The 23,581-nt window shown below is 40.5% G+C and overlaps 1 protein-coding gene across 1 annotated transcript in view; it reads left to right on the top strand.

Annotated features, from left to right (window-relative positions):
• The window catches only part of LOC133977718 (C-myc promoter-binding protein-like), a 97,199-nt gene that overhangs the window by 54,840 nt on the left and 18,778 nt on the right, over positions 1 to 23,581 (top strand). The window contains 9 exon segments of the mRNA XM_062416016.1: positions 4,483 to 4,616; positions 8,428 to 8,560; positions 9,117 to 9,323; positions 9,445 to 9,573; positions 13,740 to 13,881; positions 17,941 to 18,069; positions 19,748 to 19,867; positions 20,155 to 20,304; positions 21,029 to 22,227. Coding sequence (XP_062272000.1) covers positions 4,483 to 4,616; positions 8,428 to 8,560; positions 9,117 to 9,323; positions 9,445 to 9,573; positions 13,740 to 13,881; positions 17,941 to 18,069; positions 19,748 to 19,867; positions 20,155 to 20,304; positions 21,029 to 22,227 — 2,343 coding nt within the window.

Genomic DNA, 23,581 nt, shown 5'->3' with positions numbered 1-23,581 from the left:
AAGATCAACATTAAGTCCTCATAGGAAGCACAACACTGTAATAGCTGTAGTAAACATACACATTGAGTCCACAAGAAGTAAATAGAGACATAATTCAGTTTCAATGGTTCAGCAATTACTTTGAATCATGCATGTATGAAGAGAGCCGCTCAGCCTTGCTGCCAGTTTTCCCCCAGTGGCCGCTCGTGGTATTACACCACAACAAATCATCCCCAAAAAAGCATTTTCCACATAGATTAACATCAAAAAGTGTGTATAAAACTGTTGATAGGACACCTCAAACAGCAAATAAGATCAGATATTACTCTTGGTATCATGAGTTTTTAAATCAATATAAGTTTCTGTATTCGTAGAGCTTAGAAAAGCAATTATTTAAAGTCCTGACATCAAGTTTATGGGCCGAGTCTCTATTAGTCTTTTATTGGTCTTGGCAGAAATGCACTTTCATTTCACTGTACACCTTGTGTGTAGTGTTGGGATGATAATAAAATTGAATTTGAACTTGAGCGGATCGGGGTAGTAGAAGCTTAAAGTAATCTGAGTTAAATATTGGCTCAAGATTGCGAGTAAAGTGACTGGCTTTGTTAGCAGTAAGCTCATCATAGAAAAACTAAAGTCTACAAACTCTCAAGTCAACAAAATTACAAAAACAGCTGTAATGAAACAGTACATACAGATAATGCTCTAACGAGGGATTCTGCTGAGTAGATAAAAAGACGCCTGCCAATATTTGCCTGGACACAGATCAGAAGAAATGGTGGATTTAATGATGTCAGTTTATCTGTTTAACTGCTGCAGAACTACAAGCAACGTGATGCTGAAATAAAACCTGCTGGCAGCGGCAGAACAGATAATAATGTTCACACTGGAATATTTTAGATTTGTTTAGTTGAATCTAAATTTAGCTTGTTGCATATTATGAGAAGGATGACATCAAATCACACATAACTACAAATATGTAAAGGATGATTTCTGGACATTCATGTAAAGATGGCAAACATGCAGACTTGGCAACAACATACTATCAACACATAAACATGATGAATATCTTTATTTTCATTAATAAAATCACTCAAACATTTATTTTCATTATTGTATAATCTGTCTGTTATTTTCCAGATGAATTAATTAGTCGTTTGATCCATAAAATATCAGAAAATTGGAGAAGAAGGTCGATCACTGTTTCCTAAAGCCCAAGATGACGTCCTCAAATGTCTTGTTTTGTCTCAATCAGCAGGTTACTGTCATAGAGGAATAAAGAAATAAGAAAATATTCACATTTAAAGAAGTCACAGATTTTGAAAGTGTTCTTAACCCTCCTGTTGTCCTCGAGTCAAGGAAGGAAGGGAGGAAGGAAGGATGGAAGGGAGGAAGAAGGAAGGAAAGGAGGGAGGGAGGGAGGGAGGACGGAAGGAAGGAAAGGAGGGAAGGAAAGGAGGGAGGAAGGAAGGGAAGAAAGGAAAGAGGGGAGGGAGGAAGGAAGGAAGGACAGAGGAAAGAAGGAAGTGAGGAAGGTAGGGGGAGGAAAGAAAGAGAGAAGGAGGAAGGAAAGGAAAGAAGGACGGAAGAAAGGGGGATGGAGGAAGGAAATAAGGAAGGAAGGAAAGAAAGAGAGATGGAGGGAGGGAGGAAGGACAGACGGAAGGAAGGAAGGGAGGAAAGAAGGAACAGTCAAAACAGACGGGGTCAATTTGACCCGGGAGGACGACACAAAGGTTAAAAATGATTAATTGTTCATCAAAAAAGTTGGCAATTAATTTAATAATTGAAAATTAATCAACTATTCCACTAATTGCTAGAACTACAGATCCAGGAACACATTTAAAATAATTATACACATTTTAGCCAAGATGTGAAGCTCATGTTTAAAAGTTTTTCTTGGGTTGTTATTTGACTTAATTTTGACGATAGTTATTGAATTATAAAGATATTGTCTAGCTAACACATCTGGAAGTATTCAGATCTTTTCAGCATCAAACAAACATTTTATAAGTAATTTAATAATTGACTCACATTAGTTGGTCAGTTGCCTCCACATGAAGATATCAGGTCAGATCAGATGTCATGTAGATATTGAAATGCGAGCATTGCGCTTTAATCTGCGCTGAGACAAACATCACAGAATATTATTTTAGCGTTAGATGTGCTGTGTGAGACAAAAGAGAAATAATATCAGATGTTTTTAGCCTTTAAAAGCTTCTGCCTCAGTCTCCTGCACTGTCCTGCTTTGAAAGCTTTGACTGAGGTCATTATCAAACTTTAATCACCATCAGACTAACTGGACTGAATTATGAACTTTCAGCAAGTGCTCCACTTCCCTTCCACGCACCGTTAATAATATCATTGCTTGTACTGTAGTGCTAAAGCTTGTCGTTAAGCACTTCTTAATTTATGATACCTCCCTTCGTGACCCTTCATTTTTTATATCCATCATAAAACTCCGACCCACTGGAAGTCTTATCTGTCCCCTCCACCAACATGTCTGTGGTAAAATATGACCAACAACTCCAGACTCCACCGATGAAAATGATAAGTGGCATCCACAGAACTTGATGTGATTTCACGACGCCTTTTAATGAAAATCACACCACCTTTTTTTTTCTCCTTCATCTATCAAATAATAAATATTTTCATCAGAAGTGAGCAGCAGACTCCTCGCGACGTTCCCTCTTATCTTCTGTCACCATTGAGTCTTGTTTGTAAGAAACTGAGCTTTGCACTAATTTAATGCTCCTGCCGAGTTGTTTTCTGCTACTCTGCTTTTTCTAGAAAGAAATGTTTGATGTTTTATTCTAAGTTCAGCTATAAATATAAAGTGGGATTTCACTGTGCTGTCAAATAGTTTAAAAAAAAAGTGCAAATCCACTCAGTATGTAGCGACAGTGAATACATGGATATGAGCACTAGATGATTATTTCCATGCAAATATGGGTTTTATATATTCACTCAACTATCACAGAGATCTGCAGCAGAATAAACTTGCTGCTCACACACCGGTCCGACTCCCTCGAGGTCCATATTTAGATTTATAGAGTCGACACACACTGAACATATTGATTTATCTCCCAACTATACACTATAACTCCTCTCTGTGCTGTTTAGATTCCCACAGTTTTTGACACTTCTGCTCTCCTTTTACTTTAAATCACTAAAGTCAATCAAAGCCTGTAATTTCCTCACATAAACTCATCACAGTAAGACTTTGATGGAATCTAATTTCTGTTTGTTCTCCACTAATTTTACACGTCAAATATCAAAATCAGGTTACTAGTCGTGGGAGTCTTCTGTGGCTCTGTGAGAGATTTATTAAGTCTGAAATAATTACTCAAGTCTAATTACTCAAGTGTCTCAGCTCAGGCTTGTACGCTACAAAGTTTTATGAAATTTTGATATTTTTTTAAAACCTCGAATTAATCAGGGGAATTTCACTGAGAGCAATGTTAGTTTTTTTTTACACACATTCACATCTGGAGGCTGGCCAGTACGACCACAGTCTGATCTGCTGACACTGAGCAGCTCCACTGGGGCAGCTGGGGTTAAGGGCCTTACTCAAGGGCATCTCAGTGGTGGTGAAGAGGGAGGGGCAAATGCTGCTCCTTCATTTTCCCCAGCCAGCTTAATCCTGCTGGTCCAGGGGGGATTGAATTGTCGACCCTCCAGTCACAAGCTTAAGTGCCTTGAGATAACTTTTGTTGTGATTTGGTGCCACATAAATAAAATTGGATTGAATTGAAGCTTGCTTCTCCATCCTTTAGGCCACCACTGCCCCACACATGTAATTATAAATTGCCTGACTAGACATTTATTTGTCTGTAGCCTTAAGCACAGACATCCTCTGAGATGTTATTTTGAAGTTGTATTGATTATGAATATATTAGTTTTGCTCATAATTTGTACCTCAATATCTTATAGTGCAGTGCAGTACTGTATGTATTGTGTTTTCGTGTTGTTATTTTGCCATTTAACATTTACAAATGTTACTGAAGGCAGTAAACAATATATTGCACTGTAGGAGACAAATAAAATGAATGTGGAGAACTGAACTGCACAGGCCCTTTGTGTGCATGTGGTGATAAGTGGAGGCTGCAGAGCAGGAGAGGAAGCCTCAAACAAAAGAAAAAAAAGAAAGGAAATATGAAGCGTGTTCACTTGGGAAATGTAGGTCACCTGCTGTCACCCTCCCTCAGCTCTCCCAGACTCATTTTGTACAAATCCTGCTATCAAAATGACAGCTACAAAGCTGTGCCAAAGAATTATGCCTTCCAAAAAAATGCTTTTCAGATGTGAATCGACGTATGTCAGGCCACAACCTTTCTATACAAACACTGAAATATTTATTACAGGGCGTAATGTCAAGTGCTGTGTTGAAGTTTGCACATTGCCAACAGAATACTCCCTGTTTCCATCAAGTGTGATAGATGAAGGGGTCACGGTACCACCACCCAAATGTCTCCATTTGTGTATGTTTGCTATGTTCTGCAGGTCGACGGTGACAGGCCAGAGGAGACCAGGCTGATAGAGATTGATGAATCCCAGCGTAGCGAGCACACAGTCTTCATCACACCTCCAGAGCTGTCTCCTCTGCCTGAGGGGGAGGAACATCCGCTCTGCTACAGGTAAAAAAAAGAAAGAAAAATGGGAGAATAGACATATTTTCTAACGTCATTTTATACCATATCATAGTGTGCATGGGAGGAGAAATGAGGTAGGAGTAATCCTGAAGGAAAAGTACGTCAAGAGGGTGTTGGAGGTGGAGATGAAGCTGTAAAATTGGAAGGTGTAATGATGAATGTTGTCAGCACATATGCTCTGCAATTTGGGTAAGAGATGGGAGAGAAAGAAGAATTTTAGAGTGAGGTAGGTGAAGTGATGGCGAGTATACCCGTGGAGGAGAGAGAGGTGATTAGAGCGGACTTCAGTGGGCATGTCGGTGAAGGGAACAGAGGTGATGAGGCAGATATGGTGTCGAAAAGAGTAATGTGAAAAGACAGATGGTGGTAGATTTTACAAAAAAGGATGGAAATAGCTGCGATGAAGCACAGTGTGATGTATAAAGGTGGAGGAAAGTGCACACGAGTTGGCTATTTTATTATGCAGGGGGGGTGCAATCTGAAAAGAGACTGCAAGGTGGTGGCAGGGGAGGATGTTAACAAGGCAGCATCAGATGGTATCTGTAGGATGACTTTGGAAAACAAGAAGAAGATGAAGAAGAAGAGAATGAAGAGCAGTGCCAAGGATCAAATGTTGGAAGCTGAAGAAGGAAAACTGTTGTGTGGAGTTAAGACTGCAGCTGGGTGGGTAACAGCTGCAGAAGTGTTGAGGAAGACAGCCAGGAAGGTAGTCGGTGTGTCATCCGGACAGAGGAAGGAAGATGAGGAGATTTGGTGGTGGAATGAGGAGATACAGGAATGTATACGGAGGTAGAGGAAGTGAGATAGCCTAAGAGATGCAGCATAAGGTAAAGGGAGAGGTGGTGAAGACTAAGGAAAGGGTGTATGGTGAGTTGTATGAGAGGTTGGATACTAAGGAAGGAGGAAAGGACTTTGACCTATTGGCTAGACAGAGAGACTGAATTGAGAAAGATGTGCAGCAGCTAAAAGTGATAAACGATAAAGCTGGAAATGTGCTGACTAGGGAGGAGATTGTGTTGAGAAGGTGCCAGAAGTACTTTAAGGGGTTGATGAATGAAGAACATGAGTGAACCAGGAGGTGCGGTGGATTAGTCAAGAGTAAGTGAGGGCAGTTATGAAGAGGATGAAGAGTAGATAGGTGGTCCAGATGACATAAACATGGAGGGATGGAGATGTTTAACCCTTGCATACTGTTCAGGGTCTAATTGGACATAGTTTTAAACATTGAGAGCCGTAAAAACACTGTATACACATTTCCTTTAGCCAGACTTTTCCTGAATGTGACCCGCAGTATACAAAAATAGAAATAAAATGCATCTTTTTAAAACTTTTTATGCAGATGATACACATTTTTATATATACAAATGCATAAGTTTGACCTGCTGTTTATTAAACAAATTCAAAGATCCTAATCTCATATAAGATTAATCAAACATTATTTCATTAATCCCCTGTCAGTCATGGATGTGAATTGGTTTAGAGATTAGTTGTTAGTAGTTTAAGCTAGGTTGAGAGGAGCACTACAGATGTGATGTATGCTTTGAGAATCTTGATGGAGAAGTATAGAGAAGATCAGAAGGCGTTTGCATTATGTGTCTGTGAATCTAGAGAAAGACATCACAGCATGCTGAGAGAGCAGCTGTGATATTGTACGATGAAGTCGGGCAGAGTATGTAAAGATGCAGCGTGTGCAGTTGGAGTGACAGATGGTGTCAAGGTGGAGGTGGGATTACATCAAGGATCGGCTTTGAGGCCGTACATGTTCGCGACGGTGATGGACAGGTTGATGGACGAGATTAGGCAGGAGCCTCCGTGGATGATGATGTTCGCAGATGACATCGTGATTTGTAATGAGAGCCTGGAGAGGGGGAGGTATGCACTGGAGAGAAGAGGAATGAAAGTCAGTAGGAGCAAGAAGGAATATGCGTGTGTGAATGGGAGGAAGGACAAGAGAGGTGGTGAAGATAGATGAGTTTAAATACTTTGGGATCAATTGGTCAAAGTAACGGGGAGTGAGGAAGGGAAGTGAAGAAGGTACGGGTGGAGAAGAGTGTCAGGAATGGTTTTCAACAGAAAGGTACCAGCAAAAGTGAAAGGGAAGGTTCACAAGAGGGTAGTAAGACCAGATACGTTGTATATTTGCAGACGGTGGCACTGATGAAAAGAGGTGATGGCGGTTTTTGTTGAGACTGACGAGGATGGACAGGATTAGGAATGAGTATAGTAGAGGGACAGTTCAAGATAGATGGTTTTGACATGTGTGGATGAGAGATGCTGGTTATACTGGGAGAGGAAAAAAGGAAGGCCAAAGAGAGGAAGTTTATGGATACACTGAGGGAAGACATGCAGGTGGAAGATGCAAAAGGACAGGAAGAGACTGAAACGGATGATCCACTGTGGCGAACCTAAAAAAAGAAGACGATTCTAGATCCGTTTTTTTATGTTTCAGTAACATCTTAACTCTTTGACATTTTGACAAAGCAAGAGAGGTGAGATTGAGAAGTTTTGGATATCTCCTTGGAGGAGAGATGCTTAGGTTATAATGGGAGAAGGAAGCTGAAGATGGAGCTGCCAGGCAAGAGGGAAATAGGAAGGCCGAAGAGGAGGTTTTATTTATTTATTTGTTTTTATTGAGCCTTTATTCAACCAAGTTAGTTTCAAGGATCTATTTCACAAGGGAGATCTGGCCGCAAGACAGCAGCAACAAAGTTACAGTAAAAGAGTCAGACAACATATAAAATAGCTACATTAAAACTTACTCATATAAAACACTTGCATGACACAGACTCCAGAGTTTTCAGAGTGCACAAGGTTTTGAAGATGAAGTTCAGATTGTAAATTGTTCCAAGCATCAGGTGCCGAAAACCTAAAAGCTTTCTTCCCCAATTCAGTTCTTACTTTGGGAACAACAAATTGCAAAATGTAAAAGGACAGGAATAGATGGAGACGGATGATCCACTGTGGCGAACCCTAATGGGAGCTGCCAAAAAAAGATGATGATCCTAGATACATTTTTATGTTTCAGTAACATCTTAACTCTGAAATTTTACATTGAATCACTGCAACAGAATTATGACACCAGGAATTGCACAAGTAATTGCTTTGATAGATTTACTAGTGACATTAATCATGTGCTAAGTTGTTACTTTAATCATCCAACAGGCTCCTAATCTTTTCGATCTCAATGTGCAATTTGTAAACAAACAAGTTTAATTTTATTTCGAAATGGAAACGATGAGCTACTGCTGTCAGTGCCATCTTCATACTTGACATTTTTCATGAGACTAACCAAACACAAGACTGACATTCCACACAGCGGGAATAAATTGAGAAACTCATTGACAAATTGAGATGAAAGTTGGTTAATTTCATTCCTGGAATAGCTGATTGGAGACCAGCGGGGGTCCAGCTCCCATACTGGGATCACACTGAGCACGACTGCTGGACTTGATTGGATCAGAACATGTACGATTTGTATTCTGCAGCCATGTTTCAGTCTAAATAATTGATGCCTTGTGATTTTTTCCGTACCACTTAAATCAAGCTCCCCTAATAATCCATAATGACCAACAGCTTTCCAGAATTCCTTATCAGCTCTTTTTTTGTAGATAATTAGCCAACCACATTTATAATCACCGTAACCTTGGAAGATTGTCGAAATTTCCGCAGACTCTCAGTGCTGATTCACTCCTCATGATCATAAACAGACGTGCTTCTAAAAAAAAAAAAAGAAGGGCTGATTTAGCAGAATACTTGCCTTATCTCACTGTGTGTCTGTGTGCATGTTGTTCATCAGGTATGACGGCTTCCCGGTGTTAAGTCTCGACCTGTTTGACCCGGTCGAGGGCCTGCGGACTCCCTCCTCTCGACTCGCTGCTCGGCAAAGCTGTCCCACCAGCCCCGCACCCATGTTTAGACGCACCAAGCAGGTCGGCACGGCAATAACTCAACTACTGTCACACATGGATTTATTAATCTATCTGTTTAAGTGTTAAGCTGATGCTCTTCTCTGTAGTTTCTCAAAATGAGAGCAAAAATACAAGGTTGCCAAAATTGCAGAAGGGAGTACATTTTATCATCTAACTCACACCAAGAACTGCCACACATTTAAAAAATGACTAAAAGCTAAGGGAATAGATTTAAATTACATTTCTTTTGTTATAGTAGTAAGAAAATGGAAGGGAGATGGAAAGTACTTGTTTAAAAGAAAAGATTTCAGCCTGTAGATTTCGTGACTGCTGCTTGATGACTTTTATTTGACTTACACACACACACACACACACACACACACACACACACACACACACACACACACACACACACACACACACACACACACACACACACACACACACACACACACACACAAACACACACACAAACACACACACACACATTATCTCCCAACTGAAAGTCCCACATATCCAACGAGCCTAAATTCTGCATTAAATAACCTCTTTTCCAAACCCTCTTCTTCATCCACAGGAAATCAAATCGGCCCAGAAGATAGCCAAGAAGTACTCGTCCATCCCCCAGATGTGGTCCAAGTGCCTGCTCCGTCACTGCTACGGCCTGTGGTTCATCTGTCTGCCAGCGTACGTGAAGGTGTGCCACTCCAAGGTGCGGGCGCTTCGCACCGCCTACGACGTCCTGAGGAAGATGCAGGCTAAGAAACTGCAGCCACCAGACGAGGTACATACCTACTCCCAAAAATACACATTTATTCAACCAAATTTTGCCTTAATTTTAGATCGACCACTTTTTTAGGGGTTGTTGTCTTCCTGTTAAAACAGTCATACATGTGCATGTGCAGGTCTGTTACCGGGTGCTGATGCAGCTGTGTGGACAGTACGGCCAGCCCGTCCTGGCAGTCAGAGTCCTCTTTGAGATGAAGAAAGCTGGAGTCCACCCCAATGCCATCACTTATGGTTACTACAACAAGGTACATACAGCTCTGATCATAGAGAAGCCAAAACTGAGTGGATGGGCGATAAAGTAGCGTGATGTAAATCTGCCAATAAATGTCAGGGGCTTTTTATTATTTATGTCAGCAAATACCTTTAGAGACAGGACATAATTTCTTTTGGCAAGTCACCAGATTCACATATATGTGATTTACACTGTTGCCTATTCACAAAAAGAGGTGTTGGTATGAGGGTGAGCGTCTGGTGCAAGTGGCCAGTAACTACCCAATGCAGTGCAGTTTTATACAGGATCTAATATATTAGTGCTGGGGGGGCTCCAAGTACTGACATGGTGTTCCTGAGCTGGATGTGTTATTAATATTCTGCTGATTCGGCTGCTAGTTTGACGAATATGCGAACACACCCATGACAAGTAAATGTCAAACAAATCTCTGGGAAGCCTTTCCAATAGGGAAACTTCTTTTTCCATCAACTGTGAAATATGAAAACTAAGTCGGAACAATAAAAGCTATAAAAGTCTGGAGGACTCGAGGACTGGCTGCTATTCAAATAAAAACGGTCCCAATGCTCTTATTAGAGGGATAGGCAAACTATTGGGGAAAGTACTGTGAACTCACTTTCGAGTACAAGAGAAAGTTTGATGCAGCAAGTGTATATAAGAAGTTTGATAAAGTCGATATAAAGTCAGTACTGTAGAGCTGCTACAATTAGACCTTTATTTGATTAGTTGATTGAGATTGAGAAGATTAATCACCAACTGTTTTTGATAATCAAATGTGAGTGTGAATGGTTGTCTGTCTAATCTATGTTTGCCCTGTGATGCCTGCCTCTTACCCAATGACAGCTGGGATTGCCCCCCCCTAGAGAGGGTAAGCGGTTTGGAAAATGAATGAATTTTCTTCCTCTTTGACAGTAAACTGAGTCTCTTTGAGTCGTTGACAAAAGAAGACATTTGAAGACAAGAAACAGTGATTGACATTTTTCACCATTTTCTGACACTTCATAGACTATAAGACACGCTCAGCATACTTTGGAGGGGATGAAATGCTGTTCTCGACAGATCAGGGTTTTTAAAAACATAAAAATATAAAAAAAGAGCAGCTTTAACTTGAAAGCGCTGATGCATTTACATGTGCAATGTGGCGTAGACCTAATGAATAATCGATTAAACAAGAAAATGATCAACAGACTAATTGATAATGAAAATAATCTTTAGTTGCAGTCCTATAATATTGATACAGAGAAACATCATAACTTATTGCATGATGTTATACATGACGTTAACATCAAGTCACCTCTAAATGACACCTAAAGAGATGCAGTTTCTCAAAAAGTGAAGCCTGTATAAAACCTGTACGATACATCATAGCGTAGACTGATTACAGCCTTGGATGCTGATTGTTTACTCATGATGCACAATAGCTGCGTTAAGAGCTCGGTTGCTTCATCACCTAAATTCACTCCTCTCTCTGTTTGGTATTTACCCAGCAGAGACACTACATCACAGTAATGCCTCTGCAGACACTTTGGCTTTCACATAAAAAGAAACATTGGTGGCATTTGCAGTTCCTCCCCAAGGCTGTTGGACGTTGGCGTGTGGGATCAAACCCAGGTGTCAGGATAAATCGTGACTCTGTTATCGTCGCAGCCCGACCCTGATCTGGCAACCCAGGGAGCATAAAAGTAAATTGGCTGACGTGGGACCAGCCTGTCAGGAGACAAGGCCGTAGTAAAGGTTACTGCAGGGGGGGGTTTCGATGCCTCGGAGGGTCTTATTTCATCTTAGTGAGAGAAGGCTCGGAGGCACAAGGCTGTTTTCTGCACTGATAAAAACAGCATCCAGAGTCCAGGGATGGATGAGTGGAAAGCCTCTAAGGTTAGCCTTTAGTAAAAATAACTGAACCCTTTTTCTAAAAATACTACATAAAAATAAGTGAGGGAATATTTCAGTTGTTCAGGATTAATCTAACCTAAAAATCTGAAATGGGTTAGAAATTTACAGCAAATTTAATAAAATGCATTTGCTGTAGTTATCTGTTGCTATGGCTACCTGTCATTTGCAGTCTAAGTATACCTATTCCCTGCAGAACGGGACCTGAGGTGAAGTACAATGTGAGCATGACTCGATGCAGGTTAACCTCCACAACAGCACTGTTAAGTGTCTTTTACTCTGTTGCATTGTGGGAAATACTATAAGTTATAATAAGAGAAGCACCGATTGCAATTTTCTTGGCCAATTCTGATGTTTTTATTGATTTTTTTCTTATTAAGAACTATAATTGAAGGTACCCACGAACATTTTTGTAACTTTTCTTTAATGGGAAACTGAAATTCAATTGTATTTTCTTATAAAACATTAACTTAAAAAAAAAAAGCTTTAGCTGCTTTGCCTTTGCTAGCTTCATGAAATTGGGCATGCTCACCAAGAAGTTGACGTTTTTCAAGGTTCAAGGGTATCTTTATTATCCCAGAGGGGCAATTCAGTTTACAGCCAGCAGTCAAACATCAAACATCAAACATAAACCACAACCACGACACGTTAATAAATAAATACAACAATAAAATAAATACAGGATTGGATTTTATGAATCATTTAAAAGGCGTGCTCATCAAGAAGTTGAAGGTTTTTTAAGTGTCTGATAAAATTAGCTATTCCAAATGTTTTCGAGGTTGTTCCACCACAGCTTATTTCGGAGTTACAGGTAGTAGATATTACAAACTTTGTGTCTTCTTCACTCACGCTGAAGAACCCTGACTATATATTTTGTGTGTGTGTGTGTGAATGTGACATTACTGATTATGACGCTGTTTGTACAATGTGAACTATCATCGTGTAAATTTGACCAGCATGACCAGATTATATGAGACCGATCGGCCGGTCACTAGTCATGGCTTGTTAGTTGAAAACCTGCTGGTATCGATAAGTACATCTAAAAATCATAAAAAGTGACTTTCACTCAACATAATAGTTATTAAGAGACATTACAAGAAAACACAAAGCTGCCAAATAACCAACCAAATATCAGCTTATTATCAATTGCAGCCTAATAGTGTTAGAAAGTCCTCCTTATTTCTTGCATTAGACGTCAGATCAGAACAGCTGCAGTGGAAAACCAGACAGTTCAATCATGAAGAAAAACAACAATAACAAACAAAGAAGGTCGAGGCAGTGTTGGTCAGGGGAGGTCAGGGGTTTTCACATCATAGCAGGATGCCAAATAAACATTTCTCTTTTCAGCTTTCAGTTTGAAAACGCTGACTTGGTCTTTTTGTACACATTTGTGTGTGTAAATACATATTCTACACAACAGAAGATTTCTTTATTTTACATTATACTTCTTGATAAGGCCAGACGCCAGGTTGATATTGGCTTTTTTAATTAAATATAAAGTATCGACCAGTTTTTTTTAATCCACTTCTGACAAACTGGAACTGACAAACCTGCAATTAAAATCTTGGCTGTGCACTGAAGTGTTCATTCAGTGGTTTAAATTTTTGTTGTAATTTAAAGACTCAACGTCCTGTAGCCAGGAACGTCAATCTCCAGGTTCATCGGAGCCTCGGCCAGCTCGCTGTGCTTTATGTTATCATCAAAACACTTCTGGCAACATCTTGAGGAGGGCAGCCCAAATCCTGGGAGCATTCACAGAAGAGCAGCCGGCATAATAAATCCTTTTCAGTGGCATACCAATCATGTTTTTCTCAGGAGGCTTCTGAAGTGTATTTTAGGAGCAGACAGAGACAGTCGAAACGTGACTTGGCCACCAACAGCTGCTTTTCTTTTTCTCCCTTTTTCGGATGTGTGGATCTCGCTCCGCTGCAGTTAGAGCCTTTTGATTAAAAATTCCCTCAAGACGATTTTAAACAGACCAAGTTTGCGTCGGTTTTTAGTTCACCGAGTTTAAAATGTGGAGCAGAAACTGAATAAGAATACAACAACGTTTGATGGTGATCTTTGAAATACAAAAAACATCCACATGCTACGTAATGTGAATTAAAAATTAAGTGGAGTCAGGGACTTTAAAAAGTAATTTATTAGAAACATTCTTCCTTCAGTCCTCTGATCTTCGTCTCCTCACTCTCCTCCTCCTCCTGCCATCCTTTCCTAATAATCTTCCTCCTCCTCCTCCTGCCATCCTTTCCTAATAATCTTCCTCCTCCTCCTCCTCCTCTTTGTGTCCAGGCGGTGTTGGAGAGCACGTGGCCCTCCAGCACCAGAGGAGGATACTTCCTGTGGATGAAGCTGAGGAACGTCGTCCTGGGTGTGGCTCAGTTCAAACAGGCGCTACGGAAACACGCCCCCCTGAATCAGAGCCCGCTGTCAGGTAACCACGACGATCAATAACAGTCTGCATGTCACTGTTTGTTTGTTTATGAAGAGAATCTGACGCATCTGACGACCCCCCCTCCCCCCCACACACACGACAGATTTCCCAAGCTGTGGTTTTTATATTTTATGGTATTTATTGCAGAAGGACAGTTTATTTTTCTGTGTGAAACATCTCGCTTTAGCTTGTAAAGTTCACAGAAAATAACCCCAGAGCCACAATAAACACTACTGACTGGGACCAGAAACCATTAAAAGTCTATTAAACAGACTGTACACATGATTTAAGTTAACATTGAGTCACTCTTAAATAAATTACTTCATTTTATTGATGTAATTTAGCTGCTATGGCTAAAACTACCTGAGCACATGAATTAATCTATTTAGTAATCCCAGTGTGGACATCCAAGTTTTGTCTGCACTCTTTGCTTTACTTTTCCCATAAAATAATAATAATAATAGTAGACGTATGAAACAGTAGCAGTAATAGTAGTAGTAGAGTAGTAGTAGTAGCAGTAGAGTAGTAGTAGTAGTAGTAGTAGTAGTAGTAGTAGTAGTAGTAGTAGTAGTAGAGTAGTAGTAGTAGTAGTAGTAGTAGTAGTAGTAGTAGTAGTAGTAGTAGCAGTAGAGTAGTAGTAGTAGTAGTAGTGGTAGTAGTAGAGTAGTACTAGTATTAGTATTAGTAGTAGTAGTAGTAGTAGTAGTAGTAGTAGTATTAGTAGTAGTAGTAGTAGAGTAGTAGTAGTAGTAGTAGTAGTAGCAGTAGAGTAGTAGTAGTAGTATTAGTATTAGTAGTAGTAGTAGTAGTAGTAGTAGTACTAGTAGTAGTAGTAGTAGTAGTAGCAGTAGAGTAGTAGTAGTATTAGTAGTAGTAGTAGTAGTAGTAGTAGTAGTACTAGTAGTAGTAGTAGTAGTAGTAGCAGTAGAGTAGTAGTAGTATTAGTAGTAGTAGTAGTAGTAGTAGAGTAGTAGTAGCAGTAGTAGTAGTAGTAGTAGTAGTAGTAGTAGTAGTAGTAGTAGTAGAGTAGTAGTAGTAGTAGTATTAGTATTAGTAGTAGTAGTAGTAGTAGTAGTAGTAGTACTAGTAGTAGTAGTAGTAGTAGTAGTAGTAGTAGTAGAGTAGTATTAGTAGTAGTAGTAGTAGTAGTAGTAGTAGTAGTACTAGTAGTAGTAGTAGTAGTAGTAGCAGTAGAGTAGTAGTAGTAGTAGTAGTAGTAGTAGTAGTAGAGTAGTAGTAGCAGTAGTAGTAGTAGTAGTAGTAGTAGTAGTAGTAGTAGTAGTAGTAGTAGTAGTAGTAGCAGTAATAATAGTAGTAGTAGTAGTAGTAGTAGTAGTATTAGTAGTAGTAGTAGTAGTAGTAGTAGTAGTAGTAGTAGTAGTAGTAGAGTAGTAGTAGTAGTAGAGTAGTAGTAGTAGTAGTAGAGTAGTAGTAGTAGTAGTAGTAGTAGTAGTAGTAGTAGTAGTAGTAGTAGAGTAGTAGTAGTAGTAGTAGTAGTAGTAGTAGAGTAGTAGTAGTAGTAGTAGTAGTAGTAGTAGAGTAGTAGTAGTAGTAGTAGAGTAGTATTAGTAGTAGTAGAGTAGTAGTAGTAGTAGAGTAGTAGTAGTAGTAGTAGTAGTAGTAGTAGTAGTAGTAATAGTAGAGTAGTAGTAGTAGTAGTAGTAGTAGTAGTAGTAGTAATAGACTAGTAGTAGTAGTAGTAGTAGTAGTAGTAATAGTAGAGTAGTAGTAGTAGTAATAGAGTAGTAGTAGTAGTAGTAGTAGCAGTAATAGTAGTAGTAGTACTAATAATAGTAGTAGTAGTAGTATTAGTAGTAGTAGTAGTAGTAGCGGTAGTAGTAGTAGAGTAGTAGTAGTAGTAGTAGAGTAGTAGTAGTAGTAGTAGTAGTAGTAGTAATAGTAGAGTAGTAGTAGTAGTAATAGAGTAGTAGTAGTAGTAGCAGTAATAGTAGTAGTAGTACTAATAATAGTAGTAGTATTAGTAGTAGTAGTAGTAGTAGTAGTAGTAGTAGTAGTAGTAGTAGTAGTAGAGTAGTAGTAGTAGTAGTAGTAGTAGAGTAGTATTAGTAGTAGTAGTAGAGTAGTATTAGTAGTAGTAGCAGTAATAGTATTAGTAGTAGTAGTAGTAGTAGAGTAGTAGTAGTAGTAGTAGTAGAGTAGTAGTAGTAGTAGTAGTAGTAGTAGCAGTAATAGTATTAGTAGTAGTAGTAGTAGTAGAGTAGTAGTAGTAGTAGAGTAGTAGTACTAGTAGTAGTAGTACTAGTCAAGCCTGTGGTTCTGTGAAATGCGAGGGACTCCTGGTAATCAGGTGTAATATTTGTCTCTGCATCACAGACTACTAATAATTTTTTTTTTCTGTTTTTTTAGTTGTTCAGAAAGACAGAGTCACATGTTCAGGTACTAGCTGACATTTTGCAAGGCATCATTCACACCTGTCATAACTACAGCTAGAGACTCAATTTCAAATACGTGCAGAGCTTATTTGGTGTGTGTTGTATAAATTAGGGGATGTTTGTTTCTTAAAGAAAGCTGGAACATAACACAAGTCAGTGATTATCTTCTGGTAATTTAAACAACTTTCTTACTAATCTTACCGCCTGTTTGTAAAAGTCACTTTCATCTTCAGACATTATTAGTTAAAATAGCGGGGAAATGATAGAAAGTAATAGAATCAAATGGAAAAAAATGTGCTTTAGTCAATTTGAACAATCTGAAGAACCATTTAGATGAACAGTGGTCCTTGATTTATTACTTCCAGATTTAATCTTTAAATATAATCTAAAGAAACTCTGAAGAAGACAAAAGACTAAAGATCTGAAGCAATCTCAGCTTCAGTCCATATTTCTTCAGTTTAATCTGTCAGTTGAACTAAACGACCTGCAGACTTGAAAGGTAAAACTATGAAACACATCTGTATCAACATGTGTGGTTTAACTCCCCCCGCATGCTAAGTGAACACCTGCACACCCGGTGCATGCTAATCCGTGTCCTGCTAATCCCCCGCTTTTTTTTTCATTTTTTTTAAAGATTCTCCCTCTTACTAGTCGTAAGCGTCGTGCTCTTAAAAAGCTTCAGAGTTCAGAGGTGATTCTGTTTGAAAGACATCAAAGTTCCTGTTAAACACACGCAGATACTCGTAAAACCCTTCATATATATGCACAAAAACCACTCAGAGATTCATTTTATCACAGATGAAATAAATTATAATGCATTCCCTGACCTCACCCACACTCCTTCTGCACTCCTGTCATTCATATATATCATTTATATATTGCACTTTCACTGTGACTCAAATGGTGCACCTATAAAAAAAATACTGGTCAACACTCCATTTTTCCATTTCCTGTCATTTTCTAATAACTTCCCAGGAAGTTTTCTGGAAAGAACTTTATATATATTTATATATAACTGTATTTTGTTAATTTTAGGATCAAATACAGAGAGTTAAATGCTTAAAAACATGACGGATATCCATTTAAACCCAAGCTGATATTCATTTGCTATTATAAACTTTGATTGTATAACTTTCCCAAATAAACTGTAGACACATTTCACATTTGTGCACCTGACCTGCTGCGCACTGACACTAAAAAGATTTATGATGTTACATGACCAGTTGATTAGAGTTAATTAATAGGAAGTGTTTCAACTGGGTCAGTGTCTGATTGACCTTTAATTAGCACCAATTTACATATAAACCCCTTCAAAGTATTAATAGTTTCATATCAGTTTCTTTCTAGGAAATGTTATGAAACTATGTGACACATAAATTAAAGTGTGACAACCACTGTTTTCATCCTGGTGGCAGGAATTTATTATTTAAGAAATTTGTCACGTCAACATTATACAGAAAGTTTTGAGCTGTTAAATAATAGTTTCTGGTGTCATTCATCATCCTTTTTAAGTCTCTTTGTGCTCTAACTCACTTGCATAGTTCTTTTTATCTGCTTATCAACATTAAAACACAAAACAGATTTTTAAGATATAAAAAACATATTAGCTCCCAGTGAGGCAGAAATGGCGACTGGCTTCCTTTAACGCTTTGTTGTTTTTGGGCAGATGGCAGCGACCTGGACGCTGTGAGTCACGGCAGCCTGGATAGCGCTGCCGACACTAACCTGGCCGAGCAGGGCCCCTTCCCCACTGACTCCGTCAAAGTAGACCCCACTGATGATAGATCTAGCACAGGTACACTTCAAACGGCCGCTGCTTGACTCCATCTTTTTACAGGCAGCTGTCTTGTTCTACATCCTTTTTTCTTTTCTGTCAATGACTTTTTTTTTGTTTTTGTCCTTCCTCATTTGTCCCACTCACCGACCGGCTTCATCCTCGTTCCCCTCTTCCTTTTTTCCACTGTTTTTTTCCCGCCTTCCTTTTCATCCCTGTTGTCCATCCATGTCTCTCCCTGGTTTTGCGGCTGTGGTTTCTGCTCTGCTCTGTCCCTAACCCTGCCTTTCACTCTGGCCCTGCCTGTGTTGCCCTTGCATGCAGTCGGCCGTGGGGTCGGCAGCGTGGGCGCCAGGGGCCTGGTGGCCCACTCACACTGGGGGGGCTCTGAGCTCAGAGAAGCCACTCTCCACCCAGGTAAACCTCTCTGTCAGTCGGCCTGTCTGTCTCTCTCTCTGGTTGCATTTCTCTGTCTCATTTCACTTGCTCTGCAATATTTTTATTTTCTGACTTCCTCAACCCTTCCATCGTCACGCCTTTCTGTATCTCCCTCAGACATGTCTGTGATCTCGTCTCGCCTTCCTCTCCTCCTCCGTGCCATCTTTCTATCCGGCACATCAGTCTGCAGCACCTCTCCCTCCGCTCATGTCTCTTTTGCTTTTCTCTCTCTCTCTCTCTCACTCTCACCACCGAGTGGTTTGTTATTGTCAATTACGGTGAATGATTACCCAGAGGCACATTCTTTTTTGATTACGGAAATCATTTTAATCATGGAGACGGCACCTCGGCAGGAGACTATGCACCTAGATGCAGAAAGGCAACCACGGATCACAGTGCAGCAGGAGGGACCGACCTCGACGTGCAGTTCATTGATTATTACAGTCCTCAAATGAGTTTTGTCACTTGCCATCAGTTTCAAGTCGCTCGGCGCCATATTACAGCCGAGTTGCCGCGCTGCCTCATGCTTTATTTAGAGATGAAGACCAGAGAGGTTCGTGGGAAAGATGAAAGGGGGAGACCAAACCGGCAGACAGCTGGTTGCCTGGCGACCCGGAGAAGTTTTAGAGACAGATGGAAGAGTCAGCCTGGAGTGACGGCTGCACCCCCTTCCCTCCTCCTCCCTCCTCCTCCCTCCTCCTCCCTCCCTCTTCCTCCCAAAGTCAAGCCTTAACAGACAAATTCATTAGCAGCAGTGAAACCGCAGTTACAGTTATTATATATCTCTGCATTCCCTGAGAAGGATTGTTTTATCCCTCGTAGCTTATCTGCGTTTTCTCTTCTCTCTCTCTCTCTCTGCAACAGCGACGTGCCTCCCAGAACTGAGTAGATGAAAGGGAAAAACGCCTCGCTAGTTTTCTCTTATGTTGTTTAATTTAACTCTCCTACCGCTCGCTCTCGGAGTGTAACGCTGCAATAGATTCACGTTTCCTCCCCTAAAGCCTTTTTTCGCAGTGTAGTAGATACTCTGAAAATAAAGAGCCTGGCCCTCAAACTTGAACAGTAATAGGCGAGGTGTAACGTACAGTGGTGCAGCTGTTTTTCCAGAGAAAAACGGTGCTGTCTTGAGAAATTTGCACTCCAGTCCTTCCTCTGCTGCGTTGCATATTGCTACGATTTTGTGGTTTGATATCAGATACTTCAGGTTGCTGCTCTTCTTGTATCTCATCTGTGTCTTTCTCTGTTTCCCTCTGTTCTTCAGGAGATCAGTCAGATCTGGGTTACAACTCGCTGTCCAAAGAGGAGGTTCGCAGAGGAGACGCCGGCGCCCAGGACTCGGCCCCTGACAAAGATGACAAGAAGGAGAGCGACTGCAGCTCTTGTCAGTAGTCTGTCTGATCTGATATCACCTGATATTTCTGCCTACCTTTTTAAAAAAACATGATAACTTGGCTGCCTCGTAGCCACACGGGATTTCCCCTTCCTCTCTGCCTTGATCTTTCCTGTCTCCTCCAGAGACGACTCATTCTTTTTTGGTTTCTCATGCACATCAAAGCATTTCAGTTGTGTGTGTTGTCCTTCAGTGTTTCAAGTGCTGTGTATCAAGCTGTGCAGATAGTAAGGAGAAAAAATAAGAATGATTTTAAATTATAATTTCTGTGTTTGTAGTGTCAGAGTCCGAGAGCGCCAAGGGAAGTAAAGACTGCCTCCCTCAGTTGGACGTGGAGGTCCAGTCCTCCTTCAAACCTCGTGGGATCGTTCGTAGCAGCTGTCCGTATGACGATTCGTCCTGTAAACCCAAGAGCTCCGTCAGCACAGGTGAAGGAGGAGGATGTTGGTTTCGAGGTTTTAGTCAAAAACTGGAATCTCCTGTGTAACTTACAGATTTTGTGTGTTTTTGGCCAACACCTTTAATTATTTCAACTTGTTTGTGTGACTAAGATATCATATCTGGTAATGAGGATGGCTCTAAATACTACAATACCCATGATCCTCAGCTGCTGTTGCTATGGAGAAGAGGAAAGACAGAGGTGTAAATCATAACTAGCAAATTCAGATTGCTTAATAGTGCTTCACTTTTCTCAAAACCTAAAAGTGAATTAAGTATCAGGTTTCTAAAAATGATAGTCTTTAGTTTCTGGTTTCCATTAGCAACCCACTCAATGCAATTTTAAACACAGTGATTGGGTGTTTTCTTTGTGGTTGTTGTTAATTTTTGATTTTTAACCTTGAGACAAGAAATGTTAAAATTCAGTTGCTCATATTTGGCATAAATAATTCAACCTGGAGAGTTTTGTGTCCATTCAAGCCTGAAATTGCTCCAAAACAATCAATCATCTCACACTGTCTATGCAGAAAATGAACAGTACACACCCAGAGCACCCAAAATATCAAACATGTCCTCCCACTGTTAAAAAATGTATTGCCCAGTCATGTCACGTTCTAATTCAGACCGCTCTCTCTCTCTCTCTCTCTCTCTCTCTCTCTCTCTCTCTCTCTCTATCTCTCTCTCTCTCTCTCTCTCTCTCAGGTCATGTTGCAGGTCTCCTCTTCACTTCCTCCCTTGATGAGATCGGCGAGGTCCAGACCAACAGTTTGCTCAGGAGACACAAGAGCGCTCTGGAGGACGTGGTGGGCAGCGCCAGCAGCGGCTCGGCTCTCGACTGGCAGGGCGTGAGGGGCCGTCGGCTGAGCGGTGACACGGTGGGCAGCAGCGGCAGTGGCACCACCGTGCTCGGCCTGGGTATGACCCAGGGTGAGACCGACCCCGACAAGATTGCGGGACACCTGGGCGCGGATGCAAAGATTCTTTCCGGTGCCAACTTCAGTAAGAGCAAGAGGCCTCGTTCACTGGCTCTGGGCGGCTTGGAGGAGGTGACTGCTAAGGTTGGGGCTGCCAGAAGTCATGGACACAGGGAGGAAGAAGAGGATGCAGAAGGACAGGACTCCAGTGATGAGGACAGAAGTAATACAGAGGCTATTTTTGATTTGGAGGACCTGGATTTGGACAAGCCTGCCCAAGAGGCTAGAATCAGCTCTCACACCACCAGCAAACCTCATAAGAAACTTGTTGAACGCAGCATTAGCGACTGCGGCGTGAGCACCATGACGTCCAGAGGAGCCGTGAAGCGAACAGGCATCGAGACGGGCTACGACCCCCTGTCCCTGCTGGCGGCCGAGTCCAAGTCCGAGCAGCAACAAGAGGATGAGTACCCAGAGGGGGATGAGGCCAGTACGCCAAGCGCCCGTAGGAACCTGGCCAGAGAGATCGAGCTCTACATGAACCACATGGGAAGCCCGCTGAGAAGCCGCACACCCAGCCTGGACCTGCAAGACCCAGTCAGCCCCCTCCTCCTCCACCCTTCCTCAATCTCTGCCCCCCGCAGAGCTAGCTTACCCCACAGCTCCCCACTCAGGACTGCCGGAGTACCACGTTCCCGTACCTACCACCCGCCATCGCCCTCCCAACCCATTTCACGCCAACGTTTGTGGTCGTCGCCGCCCCGTCGCAGCTCCAGCACCACTCCGAGCCCCAGCCCCCGACCCAGCCCCTACAGAGAGCGGTCCGACAGGATGAGCCTGTCGTCACAGTCACCGTCCTCGTCTTCTTTCGCCCTGGACACGCTGCTCACGCCGACGCTGGATGTCTTCAAAACCAGCATGGTCTCCGCTGGGAAGGGCGTGGCAGAGAAGGCGAGCCGCTGGTATTCCCGCCTGGCTACGTACACCACACCTACCAAGGTACGCAGCCCTGTCTACAGGTGGTAACGCAGGTGGAAACACGAATTCATTCATTTTTATATCATACAGGAAGTGGATAGATAGTAATAGCTGATTGGACATAAGGGGAAGAATCTCAATCACAGCATTTATCAACCTTTTCTAGCCTGTTTATCTGGTTTTAGGCACCAAAATCTTCATGATTAATCATATGAAATTGGAAAGTGAGTCTTAGATGTGAATTGTACTGTTTATGTTCTGTTTTTAATAAATAAATAAACAAATAGTAATACTCATTATTATTAGTATTACTCGTTATTTTAAACCTACACATCAAACACATCTTAATCTTTGAGTATTCAGTGATGCAAAGCAAACCTTAGTTGTGGTTAAAAAAAAAGAAAAAAACCTTCATAAACACTTGTATGCAAATTGTAGCAAATCTGTTGCTCTCATATAACCAGTTATTCAAAATGAGCCTGAGGTTAGAGTGCTGCTGCCATCTTGTGGCTTTTTGAGTGTCTGATTGTGTATTTTCCTGTGTATGAGGTAGAAAAGCTTCACATACTAAGAATCAGTTCAGTAGACAAATAGACTGAAACTGCACCTCACCAGTGTCCATATTTAATATTTGTTAGATTTCAATGTGTGATTAATGTTATAGAGAATATTTAATGGAGTATTGGTTTAACTGAGATCTAACTCAACTCAAAACCTACCAGTTCAGCCTGGCTTTTGATTAATCATTTAATACTTTTATTTATTAATTTTTTGTCTACTTTATTTCACACTATCTTATTATTATCATTCTATAGTTTTATCTTCTTATCAATTTTATTTGTCTTTTTCTTTCATCTTTTAATCTCTCTCCTAATCTAGCTTTACTCCATCTTTTATTAAACTTCATCTTCTATTTTACTTTTCTTTTGTCTTTTTAATCTATTTTAACCTTTTTTTTTATTACTTTAACTTTTAATAAACCTTTTCTCGTTTTTTTACTTATTTATTTGATTATTTTTTTATAACTTATTTAATTATTTATTTGTACTTATTTTATTTAAATTTTTAAGCATTTTTATTTTATTTTGCGTGCATTGGTCTCCAGTTTTGTCTTTTACATTTTTTATTATTATTATTTAATTTTTTTTTGTATTTTTTGAATGTTTCACTTTCTCTGTCTTATTATCAGCTTGTCAATCAGCTTACTGTAAAGCACTTTGAACTACACTAGTCTGTATGAAAGGTGCTATATATAAATAAAGTTTGATTGATTGATTGACTGATTGAGAATTAGTAGTGTTTATCTACTGTTGCTCTCTGTATTTATAGTTTTAAGATCAGTCACCTGTTCGCTCCATATCTCCATCAACCTTTC

This window comes from Scomber scombrus, chromosome 1 (assembly GCF_963691925.1).
Source record: "Scomber scombrus chromosome 1, fScoSco1.1, whole genome shotgun sequence".
Classification (NCBI taxonomy): Eukaryota; Metazoa; Chordata; class Actinopteri; order Scombriformes; family Scombridae; genus Scomber; species Scomber scombrus.
The sequence above is the reverse complement of the archived record's forward strand: the minus strand, read 5'-3'. Positions and strand labels throughout refer to the sequence as shown.